The sequence below is a fragment of the Tamandua tetradactyla genome, chromosome 16 (genome assembly GCF_023851605.1).
Source record: "Tamandua tetradactyla isolate mTamTet1 chromosome 16, mTamTet1.pri, whole genome shotgun sequence".
Lineage (NCBI taxonomy): Eukaryota > Metazoa > Chordata > Mammalia > Pilosa > Myrmecophagidae > Tamandua > Tamandua tetradactyla.
In genome coordinates, this window is record NC_135342.1 from 61999060 (window position 1) to 62023922 (window position 24863).

Below are 24863 nucleotides of genomic sequence, written 5' to 3' on the forward strand. Positions count from 1 at the left end.
CATTTGGGTGGATCTTGATTGGTTTATTGAAGTCCTATAAAGGAGGAAATGTTTTGGAGAATGAGAGATTCAGAGAGACACAGAGAGAGCAGAGAATGCTGTAGCACCATGAAGCAGAGAATCCACGCCTCCTAGGGAGCTTCATGAAATAGGAAGCCAGGAGAGAAAGCTAGCAGATGATGCCATATTCGCCATGTGCCCTTCCAGCCGAGAGAGAAGCCCTGACTTTGTTCGCCATATGCCATCTCACTTGAGAGAGAAACCCTGAACTTCATTGGCCTTCTTGAACCAAGGTATCTTTCCCTGGATGCCGTAAATTGGACATTTCTATAGACTTGTTTTAATTGGGACATTTTCTCGGACTTAGAACTGTAAACTAGCAACTCATTAAATTCCCCTTGTTAAAAGCCATTCCATTTCTGGTATATTGCATTCTGGCAGCTAGCAAACTAGAACAGGTAGAGTTCCCTTTTCCTCAAGTTTTTTGAAAAGTGTGAGCAATATTGGTGTTATTCTGGAATGTTTGATAAAATTCCCCTCTGAAGACATCTGGCCCTGGGCTTTTCTTTGGGTAGCAGATTTTTGATGACTATTGAATCTCTCTACTTGTGATTGTTTGTTGAAATCTTCATTTTCTTCCTGAGTCTGTGTAGCTTGGTTGTGTGTTTCTAGGAATTTGTCCGTTTCATCTAAGTTGTCTAGTTTGTTGCCATATTTTGTTCATAGTATCCTTATGAACAAAAATCTTACGATTTTTGTATTTTTTTAGGGTCTGTCAGCTTTTGTTCTTTTAAGAAGGGGTTTGGATTCTTTATTCCTTAAGTTTCGTGTTTGAGAATATATGTTTCTGGTTATGTATAATGATCTTGAGTCACCCATTTTCTTAGAATTGTATAGATATTTTTCTGTTGTTTTATGATATTGAGTATTGTAGTAGAGAAATTAATTATATCTAAATGATTATCATCCATATAATTTATGAACTCTAATCTCCTATACCAGCCATGCTTTATGATTTATCATCTATTATCTAAATATACTTTATAACTGTTAAAGATTTATATTTTATAATGGGTTTTAAATGATTTGTAGAGAGAAATCCCTTTTCTTATGTACTAAATGCCAAGCAAGACAAAGTAATATAGAAATTCCGCCATTTATTATTAGAGTCATATTTTGGTCTTAAATGAGAGAGCATTTCAGTTTGAATAAGTGGGCAGATTGTTATTGCTTAATTTTCTATATCTTTGACCATTCTCATCAGAAAGAAGTGCTGTACAGCAAATGCCTAAATATTGCATCTAAATGAACAACAGTATTATGGGGCTCGGAGTAATTTCTTTCCAAAGTTTTCCTTTAAATTCAAAATTGATTCCCTGCTTAAGGGAGTGTAGCATTTCTGAAATCTTCAGTGTTTTAATATTCTCCTTGTGAGTGACTAATTTTTTTTTTCCTGTTCCTTTCTTGAAGACTTATTTTATTATACTTGGAGTTAGTAACTTAACCAGCATATACCTGGATGTTGATGGTTCTTCATCAGTTTTTCCCAGTACCTATGATACTCTCTTTTCATCTGAAGTTCTTTCCACATTGTAACTGTATTCATCCTTTTGTTGCTTGTGACAGAAAAAGTTCTGTGTATTTATCATTGCTCTGTAGTATTCCATGGTATGAATTTGCTACAGTTTCTTTATCTGCTGTCCTGTACTTGGGTATTTGAATTGTGTCCAATTTGGAACAATTATGAATAAAGTTACTATGTATTTTGTACCTCTGTGTCTTTTGGTGGGCATAGCATTCACTTTCTGGAGCATATTTCTAGGAGTAGAATTACTGGTTTTCTAAAATAGCTATACCAAGGTTTACTTCCAATCAGCCGTATATGAAAATTCCGGTTACTCCATATTCTTATCAGTGCCATCACTTGGTTTGAGTCTTTTTACTTTTAATCATTGTGGTGGAGTATGGTATCTCACTGATTTTAATTTGCATTTTCCTGATGACCAGTTATGTTGAATACCTTTTCATATATTTATTAGACCTTTGACTCTCCTCTTTTGTGAAGTGCCTGTTTGTGTCTTTGACCAATTTTTTAATTAGTTGTTTCTTTTTCTTACTGATTTTTAAGAGTTCTTAATATTCTGGATAAAAGCCCTTTGTTAGATATATGTATTGCAAATGAAATTTTGAGTCTGTTGCTTCCTTTTTCAATTCCTTAATTGTGTCTTTTGATAAACGAAAATCCTTGATTTTAAAGAAGTTGAAATTATCAGTCTTTTCTTCAGTGGTTACTATTTTTGTATTCTGTTTTAGAACCTTTGCTTATCTCAAGGTCATGAAGACAGTCTCCTTTGTTTTATTGTTGAAGCTTTCTTGCTTTACCTTTTTTACATTTGAGCTATGAATCATCTTAAATTAATTTTTATTATCGTATAAAGGTAAAGGTAAGTTATATGGATATTTGCTTGACCCAGAAACATTATTGAAAATGCCCATCATTTTCCTGCTGTACTGGATTGTTACCTTTGTCATAAATCAGGTAGCCTACTAGTTACTCTTGTTATTCTCTATTCGGCACCATTGGTCTGTTTGCCAGTCTTAATACCATCACCACATTATCTTATTTATTACAGTGGCTTTATAGTAAATCTGAATCTCTTATAGTGTCAGTCTTCCAGCTTTGTAGTTTTGTTTCGAAATAGTTTTGGCTATTTTAGGTCTTTTGTATTTCTTTAAGAAGTTTTGTATACGCTTGTAAGTCTCCACCAAAAAAATACAAAACCTTGGGTTTTTGATTAGGGTACATTGACACCTGAACGTGATCTATCCCTTGATTTATTTTGATGTTCTTTTATTTTTGTCAACAGTTTTATAGGTTTTCAATGTAGAAATCGTAAACGTTCCTTGTTAATTATTTCCAGGTATTTGATTTTTTATGCTATTGTAAATGATATTCATTTTGGGGTTGTTGTTTCTAAAATATGGAATATAATTGATTTTTTTTAATGCTGACTTTATATCTAGTAATCTAACTGTTTATTTTCACTTTCTTTGGGTCTATATTCTCATTCAGATTATCTCTGTGTAAAAACAATTCTATTTATTCTCTTATAAAATTCCCTGTGTTAGTTAGATTCAGTTGTCAACTTGGCCAGGTGAGCATACCTAGTTCTGTTGCTGCAGACACAGCCAATGGTACATGAACCTCATCTGTTGCTAATTACATCTGCAGTCGGCTAGGAGGCGTGTCTGCTGCAATGAGTGATGTTTGACTTAATTGGCTGGTGCCAATTTTCTCTATTATCATTTTGCCAGTGTGGTACTGTTCTGGTTTGCTAATGCTGCCAGAGTGCAATATACCAGTAATGTTTTGGCTTTTATAAAGGAGATTTATTAATTTACAAGTTACAATTTTAAGATCATGAAAATGTCCAAATTAAAGCATCAGCAAGAGGATGGATGCATTCACTCAAGAAAGGCTGATTGTGTTCAGGGTTTCTCTGTCACATGGAAACACATAAGACAAAGTCTGCTGGCCCTTTGCTCCAGGGGTTCAGAGCTTTCAGCTGCTGGTTTCAGTGGCCTCCTCTGTGAACTTCTGTCTTTCTCCAAGCATCTTCATATGTCTGTGTCTTGGTGACTGCTCTCTGTATTTTCTCTGAGCTTTCTGTATCTGTGAGCTCTTTTAAGGACTCTAGTAAGCTAATTAAGGCCCATCTTGAATGGGTGAGGCCACATCTCCATGGAAATACTGTAATCAGAAGGTCTGTGTTGGGTGGGTCACATCTCCATGGAAAGCAACTTAATCAATAGATATCACCCACAGTAAGTCTGCATTCACAAGATCAGTTTAAAAGAGCATGGCTTTTCTAGGGTACATAACAGTTTCAAACCTTCATGACACAATATTATTATAATTGTGCTATTAATTTTTGCACACTGTTTACATTGTGTCAAACACATTGTGATGAACTAAGGGTGTGTCTGTGTGTGGTAATTTATACAAAACCTGAAGTTTCCCCCTTTTTCCTTTTTTGAATATATGATTCAGTGGTGCCAGTTGTATACATGAAGTTTTACCTCCTTCTCCATTATCCATTGCCAAAACTTTTCCATTACCCCAACAGAAACTCCATACCAATTTCCAGTTTTTCTTTTTGTATGCTTTTATCAGATTAAGGATCAACTTTACCTAATTTGTCAGATTTTTTTTTTTTGTCCCTTGAGTATGTGTTGAGTGGTTTCAACAGATTTGTTTTCTATTTCAGGGATGTTAGATAAGAATCATGCAGCTTCTTGTGTTTTCCATGATGTGGTGACTTCATAGATCATGTATGCAAAATAGATCATCAGTGTTCTTTTATTATTAAATTGGACTGATAGATGAATGAATAACATTGTTTTAGTTTGCTAAAGCTACCAGAATGCAGTATACCAGAAATGAAATGGCTTTTAAAAAAGGAAATTTATTAAGTTGCAAGTTTACAGTTTGAAGGCCGTGAAAATTTCCAAAGTAAGGCATCCAGGGAAAGATACTGTAATTCAAGAAAGGCCGATGAGTCCAGAGCACTGCTCACCTGGAAAGGCATGTGGTGATGTCTGCTTAGCTTTCTCTCCTGGCTTCTCGTTCTGTAGGGATTACCCAGGGGTGTTCTCTTTCTACATCCCTAAATATCTCTGGCTGAGTGGCTTTCTCAGCTCTGTTAGCACTAAAGTTTTTTCCAAAATGGTTCCCCCTTAAAGGGCTCCTTGAATGGATGGAGACACTGGGTGGGTCACATCTCCAATGAAACAGTAAAAAAGATTCTACCCAGCAATATTGAATGAGGATTAATGGACATGACTTTTCTGGGGTACATAGTAGCTTCAAACTCCCACAAATGTTAGTCTCATTTGTTTTTATACTTAATGGTTAGGGACTGTAGAATTATGCAGCACTATTAATAATTTTCATCCAAGTTCCCAATGATATTCTTGCTTTCTGTTTATATGTCTGTAATGTCTTTATGTTATAGTGAAAGGGGAGGAATCTGTATAAAGCTTCCAGGGTACACATGTGCAAGTGAGAAATAGATGTATTTTTCTCTAAAACTAAACTAAATTGTGTGCTTTTTTCTGGGATATGAATCTTTAACAAATTTTACAGTGTATAATAGGTGTTTAATCAGATTATTTTCCAAATATGGGAGAATTGTCTCATTAAAGTCAGTAGTTTTTATTGGAGTCCAGTGAGAATGCACATTTTCAGTCACTAGAATCAGAAGAGACTTTCACAGCCCTTACCTTCCTGAATTTTAATTGAGATAAGTTAATATTTTATAGATTCTCCATACATTTTTAATAATGGTTGGGTACAGAACAAATATTTTATAAAAATTTATGTTTTACTGTGAACATTTATCTTAAAAAATGCAGGAAGACAACATTCTATTGAAATTGCCCATTTCGTTGACGTTCTGCAGGTTTGTGCTGCTGCTAATTGTAAGAATTGACCTGTTTTTTTAAAATTTATTTATTAATTAAAAAATTAACAAACAAAACATCAACATACATAATCAGTAATTCACAATATCATCACTTAGTTGCATATTACTCATTTCTTAGAACATTTGCATTAATTCAGAAAAAGAAATAGAGAATAGAAAAAGAAATAAAACAAACACAGGAAAGAAAGAAAAAAAAATTATACCTACCATACCCCTTACCCCTCGCTTTCATTGATCACTAGCATTTCAAACTAAATTTATTTTAGAATTTGTTCCCCCTATTATTTATTTTTATTCCATATGTTTTACTCGTCTGTTGACAAGGTAGATAAAAGGAGCATCAGACACAAGGTTTTCACAATCACACAGTCACATGGTGAAAGCTGTATCATTATTCAGTCATCCTCGAGAAACATGGCTACTGGAACACAGCTCTACATTTTCAGGCAGTTCCCTCCAGCCTCTCCATTACATCTTGAATAACAAGATGATATCTACTTAATGCATAAGAATAACCTCCAGGACAACCTCTCAACTCTGGAATCTCTCAGCCATTGACATTTTGTCTCATTTCCCTCTTCCCCCTTTTGGTCCAGAAGGTTTTCAGAATTGACCTTTTTTTAATAATACTTTATAGTTTACAAGATGTTTTCTCAGAATTTGCATTTAATCTTCACAAAAGTTCTTTGAAAAAGGCAAGACAGATACATTTTATAGGTGACATAAGATACACATGATGTAACTGGCAGAGTGATTTTAAACCCAGGTCTTTTGAATCTGCTTCTTCTCTTTCTGTTATACCATATTGGCTCTTAAACACTATATTTATCTTATAAAAAATTTCATAGTACCTTTTTAAAAACTTACTTTTATATTATATCATTTAATTTTCAGAATAAGCCTTTTAGAAACCTTGGTCTTTGACTTGAAGTTAAGTTCTCTTTTTTTACTACCTTTATAGCCCGTGATTAAAATCTTAGGCCTTGCCTACTTTTTTTTTTTAGGTGTGTGGTCCGGGAATCAAACCCGGGTCTCCTGCGTGGAAGGCAAGCATTTTACCACTGAACTCCGCTGTGCACTCTTTTAAAAAATTTTTTTAATTATTTATTTATTTATTTGTTGAATTTATTTATTTATTTTTAACCTTGCGTACCTTTTTTTTTTTTTTTTTTGCATGGGCAGACACCAGGAATCGAACCCAGGTCTCCGACATGGCAGAGATCACTGAGCCACCATTGCCCATCCTGCCTACATTTATTCATGCTCTCCTCTCCTGGATTAGTCATGTTAGGCTAACTGCTATAACAGATAACCCCCAATTCTCAATGACTTAAAAACAAAAAAAGTTTATTTTTCACTTTTTTTCATTTTGTCACTTAGAAATTCAAAGTCTGTCCTTCTTATGATGCCATCATCTTTAACACACAGCTTCCGTGGTTCCTCGAAAAGGTGGAGGGAGTATCTAGAGGGCACATAGGGTACTTAACTATAACATCAACCTAGAAATTACTACCAATTATTGCCATTCACAGTGGGATAACTCTTATATGGAAAGTGACTGAGAAAAATAGCCACTAGTTGGGCATCCTTTCCTCAGTAGGCACTCTGTACTCTATACTCTACTGTACTTCAGTATATTATACTGTTCAACTCTGTACATACATCTTTGTTGGTTAGCTTACCTTCTCTGCCACATACACAGTGGTGGGTTTTTTCTTTTTTGCTTGAACAGGCACCGGCAATCGAACCAGGGCCTCTGGCATGGCAGGCAAGAACTCTGCCACTGTGCCACCATTGCCCACCCACAATGGTAGTTTTTAATTTAATTACATTTGGGAGTTAATAGTGACCAAGTGAGTAATTTGGGTTCTGAAGCCAGATTACTGGAGTTTGAATCCTGGATTTCATTATATATTAGTCGAAATAACCTTTTAAAGCTTTTAAAAAAGTATTCATTGTTAAAAAAAAAAAGTATTCATTGCTTAATTTATTCAACCATATACCCATTCATTCATTCAATATTTTTTGATTGCTCATTGTTACTGAAAATATTGTAGTTGCCAGGGATTGAGAGATGGACAAGACAGACAAAGTCCTCACCCTCTTTGAGCTTTTTGACATTAATGTGAGAAGAGACAATGAGCAAATGAATAAACAAAATAGTAATAAAATATGTTAAGTTACTTAATGGAAATTAGCATATGACCTGGGAGAAATCAATTATGGAGGGAAATTCACCTTGGGTTCCTTTTGTTAAGTTGGGATAATATTATCTAAAAAGTTGTGAGGATTAAATGAATTATTGCATGTGAAGGACAAGATATATAGTGCCTTGCCCATAGTAAATCTCAGTAAATGTTAGCTAATATCACTGTTATTAGGCTTTGAGCAGCCTGATAAAGGCTGTATGAACCCTGATGAATTTTTATGTATCAAAATAATGTATCTACATTAGCATCCTGAAATTCCGCTGGATTGATTACTGATATTTGGAAGAGTTGTGTATGTAATACACAGACTAGTGGTGTGTCAGAATGGAAAGCAGAAGGGCACATAAGCACCAGTTCTAAAGATCTTGCTGATGCTCAGCCAAGGACAGTTTTAAATGTTGTTAGTATATACTCACACATTGAGAGCTAAGAACTTTCTGAAATGCATTCTTATTGAAATTATGGAGGATTCAAACTATGGAGCTATTGGAAAATGACACATATCTTCTAGCCACTTGCAAATTGACTTTTTTTTAATTCAGAGTAAGTCATCTGATTAATTAATATGGCCAGCAAATGATTAGTACATTGAATCTCTGCTAGCGGAGCTGGCGGTTCAGTGGGGTAAAAAATCAGACAAGTTGCCTACTCCCATGAAGCTTATAGTTCAGTGAGGCTTACAAAAATGAGATAATAATAAAGGATAATAAACAGGTAAATTCACATCTCTTTATAGCAGACAGGAACCAGAAACACAAATGAGGGAGGGTTGGAATCAAAAACTGCTTACTTAAGAAGAGGTCCTAGCTAATAAAGAAACAATAGCTAGGGAAAAGGCAGATACTAAAGAGAGCACTGCCTTGTCCAATCTGGTAGCCATTCACCAATGTGTCTATTTAAATTAAAATTAACTAAAGTTTAAAATTTAATTCTTTTTTTGCATTAATGTCATTTCAAGGTTCAGTAGCCAAATGTAGCTAGTGACTACATTGTCTTTCCGCAAATGGTGCTAGAACAATTGACTATCCGTAGGCATTAAAACAAACAAAAAAGCCTTGATCTAAATCTCATATCATATGCAAAGAATAAGTCAGAGGACCATGGGTTTTTTTAAAAAATACAGATATAGAATATTTTCATATTGTAGTACTGGACAATGCTGGTTAGAAGCCTGAATTACAGACTACAGCATATTAAAGAAGTACAGGAAATATACAGCAATAGAATTTGGTTTCATTTATCAAAAAGGTATTAGGATTTTAAGTGTTACCTGAAATTATCAGTTTTTAACTTGACATCTGTAATGGCACCTGTGTTTATGTAAGTTATACTCTTTATGAACTGAGATGAATGTTCTTTAAAAGCTTATATTTAAAAGCATTAAGTGCTTTTCATTTAAAATGCTTATCATTTAAAAGCATTTTTAAGCATTAAAAGCATTTACAAGCATTATTATTTCAGCAGATGATGGTGGAGTAATTGGACATCCATAAACAGAAATATAAACCTTCACCTAAACCTCACATCTTCACAAAAATTAATTAAAAATGGATTGTGGATTTAAATGTAAAGTGTAAATCTATAAAACTTTTAGGAGAAACTATTGAAGAAAATCTTTGGGACCTAGCTGTAGGTTAATGGTTTTTATATAAAATATCAAAAGTATAATCCCTAAAAGAAAAGGAAAAAAAGAAAAAGGTAACTTGGACTTCATCAAAATAAAAAAGTTTAACTCTGTAAAGATCCTATAAAGAGGATGAAATGACAAGCTGTAGACAAGGAGAAAACATTAGGAAACCACAAATCTGATCAAGGACTTGAATCTAGGATATATAAAGAACTTTCAAAACTCAACAGTGAAAAAAAAATAAACTTAGAAAATGGCAAAAGACGTAACAGACATTTCACTGAGAAGGAAATTTGAGGTGGCAAATAAGCAAGCAAATAGATGTTCAACATCATTAGCCATTGAAGAAGTCAAATTAAAACCACAAGTGCAATGACATATCACTATATACTAGTAAAATAGCTAAAATAAAAAGTGGTGATAATCTCAAATACTTGTGAGTATACAGAGAAACTAGATCCCCTCATAAACTACTGTAAAAGGGTACTGTCACTCTAGGAAGTAGTTTGTCAGTTTTTTTTCAAAATTAAATTTGTACTTACCACATGACCCAGCAATCACACTCTTGAGTGTTTATCCCAGAAAAAGAAAAACCTATGTACACACAATAGCCTGTACAGAAATGCTTGTAGCACATTTATTTTTAATGTCTCAAACTGGAAAGAACTAAATGTCTTTTAATGGCCATATGATTAAACAAATTCTGGTATATCCATATAATGAGCACTATGACTACTATTCAGTAGTGAAAAGGAACAAGCTACTGATCAGGAGATCTGTCCAAGGGGAATTTCCTTAATATGATAAAAGGCTCATATGAAAAACTCACAGCTAATATTATATCCACTTGTGAAAGAATGAAAGCTTTCCCCCTTTGATCAGGAACTAGGCAAGAATGGCCCACTATCACCATTACTATTCAATATTGTACTGGAAATGCTAGCATGAGCAATTAGGCAAGAAAAAGAAAATCATCCAGTTGGAAAGGAGGAAGTACAAACTGTTCCTGTTTGTCGATGAGATGATCTTATATGTAGAAGATCCAGAAGAAACTGTAAAGAAAGCTATTATAGTTAATTAAATGGATTCGTCAAAATAACAGGATTAAAGGATCAATATACAAAAGCCAGTATTGTTTCCATATACCAGCAATGAATATTCCAAAAATGAAATCAAGAAAAAAATTCTATTTACAGTTACAACTGAAAGAATAAAATATCTAGGAATAAATTTAATCAAGGATGTAAAGGACTTGTGCACAGAAAAGTATAAATCACTTAAATTAAGGAAGACCTAAATAAATGGAGAGATATAGAAGCTCATGGACTGGAAGACTTAATATCATTAAGCAGTTAATACTCCCCAAAATGATTGATAATTTGAACACAGCCCCAATCAAAATCGCAACATCCTCTTTTGAAGAAATGAAAATGCTGTTCATCAAATTCATATGGAAGGACAAGGGACTCACAAATATTTTTTAAAAAAAAAGTGCAACTTAAAAAGTGCAACTTAAGATAAATGGCAATTAAACGCAATATATGATCTTGTAGTGGATTGTAAAATGGAGGGGAAAATGCCCAAAAGTACATTATTGGGACAAGAAAAAATTGGAATACAGACTGAAAGGTTTTTATCAGTGCTAAACTTGATAACTGTTCTTAAGATTTTACATAAGTGAATGTTCTTGTTTGTGGAAATTGTAAATGGATGTGTTATGTTTTCAACAAGTGTAATTTATATAATCTCCTCTCAGATGTTTAGAAGGTAGACCAGTGGGTGGATAGGTGGGTGGATGGATAGATTGATAGACAGGTAGACAGATAAGTAGAATGATACACCAAATGTGGCAAAATGTTAAAAATGGATCTGGGGAGTATGTTGGAGTTCTTTGAATATTGCTTTATTTTTGTAGCTGTTCTGTAAGTTTGAAATTATTTCAAAATAAAAAGTTGAGGAAAGTTATCACATCTGCATAGACTATTACCATTTTTCCATCCTCTCATTTGGTATATACTAAGAATGCAGATTTTCATGTATATTAGTCATTTGTTTTCTGATCTATCTCATTTTAAGAAGTTTATTTGTAATTATGCTTTGTCATCCTTCTTGAATTGTTTCTGCAATACAAATTATACAACAAGATTCTTGCCTGTTATAAAACATTTTTATAAATCTTTAGTAGACATGTCTCTAGATGTTTGTGCCTCTTTAGTTTTTTTTTTTTCTTTTTTTTTTAACATGGGCAGGCGCCGGGAATCGAACCCGGGTCCTCTGGCATGGCACGCAAGCATTCTTGCCTGCTGACCCACCGTGGCCCACCCACCTCTTTAGTTTTGCAAATCTTTTAGACCAGTAGTTCCCAACCCTACCGAAATCAACCCCACCTTTAAAAACCATTTTTAATGCCTAGTTTATTAATCTAAAATGGAAATTCAAAGATAATACGACCTACCTACGCATATAATTTTCAAAATATCAATATACTGCTGTAATTTTAAGAGGAAATAAATACGGAATATTAAACTATAATACAATAGTATGTTTCAAAATGAAGTCTTAATAATGATTATAGAAGATACAGTGAAGTCATCAGATACTTGTGCCTGCAGTACCACTGTAAGTGTACTTTGACCTGCAGCTTAAATTCCATGAGTGTTATCCCTAACAATGGCATGAATTTTGGAAATGATGAAATGTTGGTAAAATTTTCCTTGATTTGTATGGTAGTTGCATTCATGAAAAATGCATGTATGTTAAAATACAGAAGAAAAATTTTATTTATACATAATGAATAATCAGATTCTGAATTCAGATAACTGTAAACGTTTGCATGTACACTAATGTCTGGTGACACAGTGCTGAAGCTCTGTGAAGATAGGATAATTCTTTGATTTGCAGAGCCATGATTATCCCATGCATTGATTATCCCATGCATTGAAGAGGACAAGAATCTCTGGCCCCTTAAGCATCTTGACTGCTACTCACTCAAGTTTACTACTAAATGTGCCTCCATAAAATTTCACAATGCCCCTACCCCCCCCACCCCCCATCCCCACTCTGAGAGTGATACTGCCCAGATTAAGAATTACTGTTCTCAGCAAGGGTTGGTGAACTATGGCTTGCAGGCCAAAACTGGCCCACTGTCTTGTTTTTGTATAGCCCATGAGATAAGAATAGTTTTTACATTTTTTAATGGTTGAAAAAAAAAAGGTTATTATTTCTTAACATATGAAAATTGTATGAAACTCATTTCTGCATCCATGAAGTTTTATTGGAACACAGCCACGCTTATTCATATACATATTGTCTATAGCTGCTTTGGCATTGCCATGACAGAGTTGAGTAGTTAAAGAGAGTGATGATTTGCATCACTCTAATTAGTTTGCACTGCTGCTAAGGGCACTACAAATCATAGTGATGTTGGTATAAATCAACAGTGTTTCAAATGCCACACTTATTGCTGTACTAGGATTTTTCTTTTATAACCAGTACGTACCCATCATGTTAACACTATGAAAAAGGAGAAAAGTGAATTTCAAATGCCTTGTTTTTAAGACATAGTGGACTTTGTGTTTTCCTATCAAATTAGATGGTAAAACATTGTATTTATCATGCAGTAACACTATGGCTGTGCTAAAAGATTATATGCCTTATATAGGTTCATATTTCCATGTAGATGTCTCACTATAATCTTAAATACATCATGACTAAACTTGTAAACATTTGTGTATTTTCTTTGAAATATGTTCTAAATTAATGCCTTCTTTACCTTCTATATTTACTAGTAATAGAATCATTCTCCCTGGGTATCTAAGCTCAAAACTTTTGAATTCTTTGAATGGGCCCTCTCTTTATTATTCTATATGTATATTTTGTCAGTTACAAAAAAATCTCTTTAGAGTTTCTTAGGAAAGACTTGATACTTCATCCCTCTCCATTTCCATTTTCTATTTATGTTCCCACCTCAATTCTAAACTTTCAGTACACATGATTTTTGTACTTTGACATCTTAGCAAGTGTATTGGTTTGGTAAAGCTGCCAGAATGCAGTATGCCAGAAGCAGAATGGCTTTTTAAAGGAAATTTATTGGTGTGGGGGGTCCGAGATGGTGGCTTAGTGAGGTGTGGGATTTAGTTCATCCTCCAGAGCAGCTAGTGAATAGCCAGGAAGTACAGAACAACTGCTGGGGCCACATTAGTGACTGGACACACAGCCTAAACCAATCTGGACAAGCTGGACCAGCTGTGATCCCCCCCAGAACCATGAGTCCCCCAGGTCACTGAGGCTGGCACCCCTCCCTCACAGACTGGTTCCCAAAGGGGAAAGGAAAGAGACTTTACTAACAGCAAGGGACTGAGCTCAACCAAGCTCTAACTGTGGAATTAATTAACAAATTCTGACTACTAAAAATAGGCCCCAGCTTAACAGAACCTGGAATAAAAGCTGAGGTTGCTGGTTTTTGCCCTGGTGCAGAGGGGGCAAGGCTAATAAAAAAAGAATAAAAGAGAAAACAGATTTTATTTTATCGGATAGCGCAAAATACTCGGAAGGGTCTGGGCCCTGAAAGAAAGAGGGGGCATGTAGGACCTGGAGATACACAGAGCAGCGTACCAATTTAAGCTCTTGATTGGCAAACCCAAGGAACAGGGGTCCTGCTCTGAAAAGGATTTTTCTTCTTTTTTGTGGCTGTGTTTCTATGGCTTGACTGCTTTTTGGATACAACTGTAAAGCTACTCAGGCTCCAACTAACCCAGGCAAGGGCAGAATTAAGCTTGTCTGAGAACTTGTCTAGAGGCTGTACCTTCCCAGGAGCGGGGGGGGGGCGGGGGGCAGCTCAGGTGGAATCCCTCCCTCAAGAAATTCAGACCCTAGGGCCTGGAAAACTGAAGCGATTAAAGCCACCATACAACCTCTCCTCTATCTCAGTCACATCCCCAGCAAGGAGAGTCAGCTAAAGTTCAAGGCACCACATCACTTTATGCTGGTGGGACCCAGAGGCAAACAAGCGCCACATACCGGGCAGGATAGAAAAATTACAGAATCTCGAGGCTTCATAGGAAAGTCTTTCAACCTGCTGGGTCTCATCTTCAGGGAAAATTGATGCAGGTACTTTTTCCTCCTGAGAGGAAGCCAGTCTGGTCTGGGAAAATCTGAGTGGGGTCTATAATACCTAAGTAGACCCTCCTAAGGGGGAAAAATAAAAGAGCACCATACACGTAGGACAAGAAACAAGAAAACAAGAATGCAAAAATTCTGATCTGTTAAACAAGACCTAACCTAGAGATCTAGAATAAACTGAACTGAATGTCAAAGAACAGATAGACAACAAAGTCATCTAGCAAGAAAATCCTAGGTAAAAAAAAGTGAAAACAATCTCCAGAATAAATTAAGGAAATTAAATGGGTAGATGCCAGCAAAAAATAACAACTCATACTAGGAAAATTGAAGATATGGCATAATCAAAGTAATAAACTAATAATTCAGACGAGATACAGGAACTGAAACAATTCAGGATGTTTGTACAGACATGGAAAACCTCATCAAAAATCAAATCAGTAAATTGAGGGAGGATATAAAGACGGCAAAGGATGAACAAAAAGAAGAAATCTTAAGTCTGAAAAAACAACTCACAGAATTTATAGGAATAAAAAGGCACAGTAGAAGAGATTCAAAAAACAACGGAAACCTGCAATGTTAGATTTCTAGAGGCAGAAGATAAGGTTAGTGAACAGGAGGATGGGACATCTGAAATCCCACAAGCGAAAGAAAATGTAAGGAAAAGAATGGAAAAATATGAGCCGGGACTTGGGGGATTAAATGACGACGTGAAGCACACGAATATACATGTTGTGGGTGTCCTCAAAGGAGAAGAGAAGGAAAGAGGAGGAGAAACCCTAATGGGGGAATTATCGCTGAAAATTTCCCAACTCTTATGAAAAACTTAAAATTACAGATCCAAGAAGTTCAGCGTACCCCAAACAGAATAGATTCGAATGTATGTACTCCAGGACACTTACTAATTAGAATGTTAGATGTGAAAGAGAAAAAATTATGAAAGCAGAAGAAGAAAAGCAATCCATCACATACAAGGAAAGCCCAATAAGACTATGTGTAGATTTCTCAGCAGAAACCATGGAGGTGAGAAGACACTGCTATGATATATTTAAGACACTAAAAGAGAAAAACTGCCAACCAAGAATTCTATATCCAGCAAAATTGTCCTTCAGAAATGAGGTAGGGGCTGCATGGGTGGTTCAGTGGTAGCATGCTTACCTTACATGCAGGAGACCTGGGTTCAATTCCTGCACCATACACCAAAAAACTAAAAAAAAAAAAAAAACTTCCCACAAACAGAATTTTCAGCCAACCCTCTTTCATAATAAAAATTCTCAGGAAACTAGGAATAGAAGGAAGTATTTCAGGCTGGCAAAGGGCATCAACACATACCTACACTCAAGTTGTTAGGTCTGATCTGGATGATTAATGTTGCCAAGAATACAGAATCGACATTTCTTTTTTATTGTCCACAGTATACTAAGAAGAATGCAAAATTTTTATTAACCCTGATATTTATTTTTAAAAAGTTGCGTCTGTTTATAACATGTTCCAGTGTATTAAAATTCTTAAATTTGGAAATTTGTATGGTTATCTATTGATTATAGTTTATCTTTTTGGAAATAACGTATCTCTCAATAGTATATGATACAATTATAATACTTACTGTTGTAAACTTATTGTAAAATGCTTTGGTAATAAGCTGTTCTTTTCTGTTTTTGTTTCTCCTAATTAGCTCCTGGGCTATAGTGAAAAGCCAATAAATCTACAGATGTTTATTGGAACAGCTGATGATCGATATTTACGACCCCATGCATTTTATCAGGTGCATCGAATTACTGGGAAAACAGTTGCTACTGCAAGCCAAGAGATAATAATTGCTAGCACAAAAGTTTTGGAAATTCCACTTCTTCCGGAAAACAATATGTCAGCCAGGTATCTTGAAACATAGCTCATAATAATAGTCAGCTCTTTCTGTTTCTAAGCAAGTTTGAGAAAAATTGTATATATAAAGAGTTAATTTAAAACTATATGTGGGTTTTTTACAAGTAGCTCACACAGTCTGATGAGGTAGACAGATTAACAATGGCAGTACAGTTTTGATTGTTGTCTTTTTAAGGAAAACTTTTACTCTCTCTCCTGGCATCCCATACAATACATTTGCAAATAAAGTATGTTGACCAACCTCTGAATGAAAGAATGCAGTAGAATTTTGTTCAAGTGTATTAGTTAAGATTAGATATGGTTGCCTATAACAAAACCCTGAAATTCAGTGGCTTAAACAGTGAGAGATTTAGTTTTTTATCACATAAAAAATATATACAGAGACATTTTAGGGTTATTATGGTGACTTCATAAGTTTTGGGGGCTCTTTCTCTTTTCTACTCTCAATAGCATTTGCTTTCCATTTTTAAACTTGTTTTATGATTCAGATGACTGCAGGAGCTCTAACCTTAACAATCATATTACAGGAAGGCATAAGAAGAAAGCATGGGAGGAAAGGTAAAAGAGAATTTCTGTCTGAGTCAGGCCTCTTTAAAGAGCTTTTCCCAGAAACCTACTCAACAATGCATTTACATTTTCATTGACCATTCTTTGGAGCCAGTCTACCACACTTACTCCCAAATATAAATAGTATAGAATAGCAATCATATATTTTTCTTCTTGGAGTTGATTTTAGTGTAAAAGTTCTGCCAAATTAGCAATGTGTATGTAATTGTTTATAACTACTGGTTTCCAATAAGCAAATAAACTTTTAATATTTTTCTCCTAGTATTGACTGTGCAGGTATTTTGAAACTCCGCAACTCAGATATAGAACTTCGGAAAGGAGAGACTGATATTGGTAGAAAGAATACTAGAGTACGACTTGTGTTTCGTGTACACATCCCACAGCCCAATGGAAAAGTCCTTTCTCTGCAGACAGCTTCTATACCTGTTGAGTGCTGTAAGTGTGCATATAATAATGTTATAAGACTTTGGTTACATAGGTTATTTTCTGTTTTGCTTATAACTTAATGTTTTGTTCAGAAGTATAAACTGAGGGACGGAGTCTGGATAAATGATGTGATTTTCTTATGTGGAAATGAGCTAACATGATTAGGTTGAAAAAGTACTGTTCTTGGAACCAGAATGTGGTTTCTCACTGTAATTTGCCCCTATGTAGCTGTATTACTATTGACAAATTCTCCTGACCATATCTGTAAATGAGGAACGTGGGCTTGATGGCATCTGTTGATCAAATCATGAGCTATGATTCTGATACTGTTAAGTCTTTGTTTCATTAAAATACCAGCCTTTAACACTGAAACCCAGATGTACCGGTCTGTCCAAGAACATCAGCCAGTTTCATTCCTTTACCTTATAATGTCGACACTCCTTTGCAGGGCAAAGAAGTTAGGATGTCATTGCACAGATATTCCTGAAGATTGAAAGAATGATCAAATGAGAGGGAAGAGTTTAACTGAGAAGTTGGGATTTAACAAATCATTATGACTACTGAGTCACTAAATAGATATTTCTTTTTTAGTTTCTAGTGCATTAGAATCACCAGAAGGAAATCCCTGAAGTTGTTGAACTGTATTTCAGAAGATTTAATCTTTGTTAATGATTGTGTAACTATATGGCCTTCATTTTGTGACCACGTGATTGTAAAAACATTTGAAACTGACACCCCCTTTATCTGTTGTATGGGTAGATGAGTAATAAAAGCGTATGAGAAAAAGTGCATTCAGATAAAAAAGAATCCAGTTCAGTATTGTGTGAATTCCTATGTATGTATGCATGTAGAGAGCGTATAATTTTGTTCACTAGAGTATCCATACTCTAGTGAACAAAATCAATTAAGTATTGAGTAAGAGAAGTTTGAATTTATACATATTTGTATTAGAAATTTTGGTTGAAGTAAAGATAATCCGAATTTTTGAAGGAAAAAACATTGACAAAATTTGAACTAATTAACTTATATGTAAAATATATTGCGTATCATATCAATAAGCTTCTGATATTATTTGTTGTGTATTGTTTCAGTGCTTATTTTTACCAAATGTATCCTAGATTTTGGTGGAGAACCTGGCAACTATATAAAGGTTGTACCCGTTTACACTTCCGCCAACTATGGATGAGAAGTTTTCAAATCCCATAAATGACTATTCTCTGGTTTGGCTGAAATTAAGGAAGCAATGTTCAATAAAACACTTTTTCTGAACATAAAAAAAAAAAAGAAAGAAAGTAAAATACCAGCCTCGATCTTGGAAGAGGACTGTCTCTGTTAACTGACCTCTCAGCTAAATAAGAACTTAAAGAGGTTTTTTTTTCAATCACAAATTATTTATGTCAGATTAAGAAAGGAATGATTTTGTCCCTGCTTTCCAAAGACAAGATTATAGAAAGAGCCCTATAACCTGATATCTTCTCAAGCACTGAAGGACTGTGGACTTGGGCAGGTTACGTGGTATGACTGAAATATTGAGACTTGTGTTTATATCTCTAGGCCATAGACTTAAAAATATTCTAATTCCATGCCTTAATTTTATATAATAGGAAACTGAGGCACAAATATCACAAGTTCCCATCCAAGGTTACTTGCTTGTTGGTGATAGAGCTGTGCCTTGAACACAGGTTTCCTGAGTACTCGTTAATTATATTATTACACAATTTTATTTCTGTTAAGCACATACATTCTTCTTAATTTGGAATCACATCTGCCATATAAGCTTTCTATACCTCTTTTGCTGTTTGCTGAATTGGAGTAATATTTTAGCATTTCTCAACCAACTGTGGAAAATCCACGATAATAGAATTCACTATAAACATAATTTTTATACTAATTTTAATAGCTAATTGTACTGTTTTGAAACTGTTCTGTACCCCAGAAAAGCCATGTTTTTTTTAAATTTAAGAAAATAGACAATACACTTAGAACCACAAAGAATGGATATGTTAGCTTATCCATAGAAATATTCAAACAGAGTATCCAAATTATTACTGTAAAACCTGTGTTTGCACAATAAGTTTCATAAGCCAATTTAAAATTAAGGAAACAAGGGAAAAAATTTACAAATTTAGATATCAGAGTTTCTTAAATTCTAAATATTAAACACTAACTTAAATACCATTTGATAAGGTGTCAAAACTGATTTTTCTCAAACTATTGAGTAGAAAGTTTTTACAAATATCAACATTGCTATAGTAATAACCTATGTTACTGAACATTTTCCTGATTTCAGGAAAATATAAAGATACAAATATTTTTACAATTAACAAATGAAAATCTTTTTTTAAAATTTTTATTGATACAGCAACATAAAAGCATATACATTCTTAACATACAAACATTCTGTACGTGGTATACAATCAGTATCATCATGTAGTTATATATTTATCACCATGATTATTTTTTAGAACACTTGCATCACTCCAGAAATTAAAATAAGAAAAAAGAAAAAACTCATATATACCATACTCTTTACCCCTCCCTCTCGTTGACCACTAATATTTCTGTCTATCCAATATATATTTTTAAATTTTAGCATTTGTTCCCCCTATTATTTATTTATTTTTAATCGATGTGTTTTACTCATCTGACCATACTGTAGATAAAAGGATCATCAGAAACAAAAAGCCATGTTCTTTTAATCCTGATCTAGTCTTGTGGAGGCAAACCTGATATTAGGGGGGATTTTTTATTTGTTTTTTTCCCATGGACATGTTACCCACCCAGTTGTGGGTGGGACCATTTGATTAGATTGCTTCTGTGGCTGTGTGGCCCCACCCATTCAAGGTGGGTCTTAATTAGTTTACTGGAGTCCTTTAAAAGGGGGTTATTTTGGAGAAAGCACAGATGCTTGGAAAGCTGACACAGACACCGACAGAAATACCCTGGGTGCTAAGCAAGGACTCACAGAAATAGCCAGAACTTGGAGAGAGCCAAGTGAAGCTAAGAGATGAAATACAGAATTTGCCTTGGAGAATATAAGTGAGAAAGCCACTGGAATCAGAAGGTGAAAGCAGCAAACTGGGAGCAAGAACCTCAGATGCCAGCCACATGCCTTTCCAGCTGAAAGAGGTGTTCTGGCTGCTGGCTGCCTTTCCTCCAAGAAGGTATCCTCTTGTTGGTGCCTAAATTTGGACATTTTCATGACCTTAGAACTGTACATTTGTAACTTAATAAATCCCTTTTATAATAGCCAATCCATTTCTGGTATATTACACTCTGACAGCTTTAGCAAACTGAAACAGTAATAAAGGTACATGGTATAAAATTAAAAAAGAATAAAAGGATATAGATTAGAAAGCAAATTTCTAAGATATCCAGTTCCTCTCCTTAGGAGCAGCTATCATTGTCAGCTTCTTATTTATCCTTCCAGAGTGTTCTATGCCTATATAAATAGATAATCTTTCTATTTTTTTAAAGCATAGTCATTCGAGTACATAGAGTAGCTTGAATTTTTGAAATGAAGTTATCCTTTAATAGTTTAAATTTTTTTCTTTCTCTTTATAAAATTAATATGTGGTTATAGAAAATTCAGAATGGTACAAAAGTGGTATTAAAATCTTTTGTAATATCACTACTCAGAGATAATCACTATTAGCTTTTATTGGATTTTCTTTACACGCACACAATTTTTTAAATTGACCTTACCCTGAAACAGTTTTATACCTTGTTTTGCTGTTTTTAGTTATTATACTATTGTGGGAATTCTCCCATATCTTTAAATATTTTAACACATGAAAAATATTGCAGGAAGTTTGTGTCATTTGTTGAATACATTTTTTTTTAATGGACCAGGAAATGAATGTTGAATACATGTTTAAGATACTATTTAGAATGTACCTATGGTGACCTCTTTCCACCATAAATTCTAAAACTTGAATTGGTCTTTTTACTAAAGCAATCATTGCTTATTTTCGTGCCTCTTCCCTTTGAACTGTTTGGAACATTTGAGACATAAGTCTTTTTTGAGATTTAATTTGGTGCCCAGTCCTTCCCTAATGGTAGGTGATCTTGAATCCCAGCACTATTCCTTATGAAAGAGTTGGGTATTTTTTTCTTTCTTTTTTTAAACATGGGCAGGCACTGGGAATTGAACCCCAGTCTCCGGCATGGAGGCAAGAATTCTGCCGCTGAGCCACCGTTGCACTGCCTAAGAGAGTCTGTTTTAATATTCTCTTTGAATGGGGCAGGAGTCCCAACTCACATATGTTTTGTGGCTAGGTATTAAATAGTTGAGAGACAGTAACCATAATGAATTGAATGCATATTTTCCTAAAGGCATTCAATTTTAAATTTCTTTTAAAATGGTGTGCTGGCCAAATAAAACACGTCTGATCTGCGGATTTACCAGTTTTCTATGTTAGAACTAACAGTAAACCTATTTACCACATATGGAGAGAGCATGGTCAGTACTTTTTTTTTATTTAATCCAAAGAGAAATGCAGGTATCTAGTCATTTGACAAGAAGAAACCATTAGAGAACCTAAGCAATCAAAAGAAATGTACTATACTTTTTACCCTGTATCTCTCCTAGGCCAGCAGGTCTGTGGCAAGCTGCCTCTGTTCTACAGAATGGAATGTGTTAAAGTGGTCATGAATAAGGCCTATTTAAAGAAGATACCGGGCGGGCCGCGGTGGCTCAGCGGGCAAGAGTGCTTGCCTGCCGTGCCGGAGGACCCCGGTTCGATTCCCGGCCCCAGCCCATGTAAAAAACAAACAAACAAACAAAATATAATAAAAAACAAGAAAATGTTTAAAAATGTTTCCCTTTCTTCCTCCCTTCCTTCCTTCTATCCTTCCTTCCTTCTCTGTCTTTCCTTCCTTTCCTCCCTCTCTCTTTAGAAAAAAAAAATAATTAAAGAAGATACCAAGTGAAATTTAGAATACCACAAGAGAATAAAACTGATTACTCTGCTCATAAACACTTGGTAATTCAGGAAAAAATAACTGTACAACACACCCAGAGGATGATACCTCATATAACTAACAGAGATATTGTTTGTCAGTTTGTTTGTACCCATAGAGAAGGGGATGTGATGGTTTGTGCAGCCTGTGCTCATAAGCTCCCAAAGTTAGAGTGAAGACTGGCCTCACAAATTGTGCTGTTGCGTATTGTACTGGCCTGCTCTTGCCTGCAGATTTCTCAGTAGGTTTGGCATAGATAAGATCTGTGAAGGCCAAGTGGAGATAAGTGAAGATGAATATAACATGGGATGTATTGATGATCAATACTTGCCTTCCCCTGCTATTTGGATGCAGGCCTTGGAAATACTCCACTGGAATAGTTTTGAGGGCTCTGGAGGGAGCTGTGGATGGAGGCTCCTCTATTCCTCACAATACCAAACAATTCCCTGTTTATGATTCAGAAAGCAAGGAATTCAGTGCAAAAGTATATTAAAAGATCATCATGGTTCAGAACATTGTGGACTTATATGCATTACCTAAAGGAAGAAGTTGAATATACTTACAAGAAACAGTTATTCTGTTAAATAAAGAGCAGCATAACTCCAGGCATGATAGAGGAGAAGAACTCCAGGCATGATAGAGGAGGAGCTATACAAGAAAGCTCTTGCTGCTCTATGGAAGAATTCATTCTATGAGAAGAAGCCTAAGAAAGAAGTTTGAAAGAAGAGGAAGAACTGTTCCAAAGTGACTCTTGCACAGAAGAAGGATTGGGTAGCTCATAAGAAGGCAAACTTCTTCAGAGCTCAGGAGTAGACTGCTAAGAATTTTCTGTGAACATTTTTCAGATAAAGGCAACAAATTTATTGACCAACTAACTACAAAAAGTATAGAAAGAAATATACTACAGCTTGAAGTTCCAGTAGTTTGGGCAGGAAAGGTAAAGTGCAGAAAAAGGACCTACAGAAAATATAGCTAACTTGGATCCAGTCACTATCAGAGAATGATGGCACTAAGGGTACTGATTATAAAAGTTGATCATTTAAATAATGGCTCAAAGACATTAAGAAAAATTAGGTTATGTTCCACAAACTTTGGTAAGACAGAGAAATGTGCTATATAGATATTTACATTAAAAATGTTCGCTATTGAATTGTGTGGATCAGGGATGCTTTAGTTATTTAGAAAATAGACCAAAATGGGATCCTGAGTCTCAACATTGTTGGATAAATAACTCCTGATCTAGGTATTTTCTTGATTGAGGTATGTTTTTTATAAAAGGGCTACTTGGTGTTAGTCCTATAGTAGTTCTTTTTTAAAAAAAAAATTTTATTAATAAAACCAATCAGTGTACAGTATGAACATTCTTGTTTTCAATCACATAGTTGTATATTCATCATCATGATCATTACTTAGGACATTTGCATCAATTCAGAAAAAGAAATAAAAAGAAAACAGAAAAAAATTCATACATGCCAAACCCCTTACCCCTCCCTTTCATTGATCACTAGCGCTATAGTAGTTCTTTAGAAACTTTTCTTTTAGTTGTAAGCAATGTAATTTTACAACTTTGGACTTAACTTGCTTTTTGTAATAGATTCACAAATTTTAACGTATTTCTATGAAAGAAAGATAATAAAGACAAGGTATAAAGAAAAACTGATGAGGTTAATGTGTTGGCATCAGTAAGAAGCAATGGAAGTTAGTTAATTTCTCTTTATTAGTCTTTTTTTGCAGCTGTAGTCTATAAAACTAATTTAGAAATAATATAAATCTAAGGAATATTTGTTTTCTGTACAACTTTAGTTATTTTAAATGGGTGCTGTCACCATTGTCTTGAATTTTAAAAGCCTGAATGATTTTACAAGTTTAATGTTGTAACTAAATTATCTTTAGAGCTTTACATGATGAATGTAATATATAATTAATCTTTTTCGTTAAAGTGGGAAAATATCATTCAATCTAATTTACAGATTCATCCCAGAATTTGCTTTTCTGTATTTTTATTTTATCGTTTGGATCTGTTGTTTATATATGAAAGATTCTATACTAATATTTTGTTTCTTCTCAACTCTTATTCAAAATAAAACAGCCCAGCGGTCTGCTCAAGAACTTCCTCATATTGAGAAATGCAGTATCAACAGTTGTTCTGTAAATGGAGGTCATGAAATGATTGTGACTGGATCTAATTTTCTTCCAGAATCCAAAATCATTTTTCTTGAAAAAGGACAAGGTAAATAATGTAAGATTTGAGATGATTGACTTCAAACTGAGGGGTAAGAAGGTAAAATAAGTTATTCAGATTTTTTCAATAGCCTAAAACAAAATAATTTTCCTAAAGCTCTAGTCACCCTTTATGTAGATTTTCCTGTAAATAAAACATTTATTAAATTTCCATATATATATTAACTACTTCTTAAGAATGTCTCAGAAGTAGATAACTCTCCCAACAATTTTATTCCTACGTTTATACCCAGGAAAATTGAAAGCATATGTCCACGTAGAAACTTGTACACAAATGTTTATAGCAGCATTATTCATAATAGCCAAAAACTGGAATAACTCAAATGCCTAGTAACTGAGGCG

At 34.5% G+C, this 24863-nt stretch overlaps 1 protein-coding gene and 1 pseudogene across 4 annotated transcripts in view; both read left to right on the forward strand.

Annotated features, from left to right (window-relative positions):
- NFATC3 (nuclear factor of activated T cells 3) overlaps positions 1–24863 on the forward strand; it is a 203977-nt gene that overhangs the window by 94605 nt on the left and 84509 nt on the right. For all 4 annotated transcript variants that reach the window (XM_077132799.1, XM_077132800.1, XM_077132798.1 and 1 more), the window contains exons 4-6: positions 16117–16316; positions 17155–17327; positions 24370–24510. In XM_077132799.1, coding sequence (XP_076988914.1) covers positions 16117–16316; positions 17155–17327; positions 24370–24510 — 514 coding nt within the window. The remainder of the gene's footprint in view (positions 1–16116; positions 16317–17154; positions 17328–24369; positions 24511–24863) is intronic.
- Positions 17476–22975, forward strand: LOC143659986 (large ribosomal subunit protein uL18 pseudogene; annotated as a pseudogene).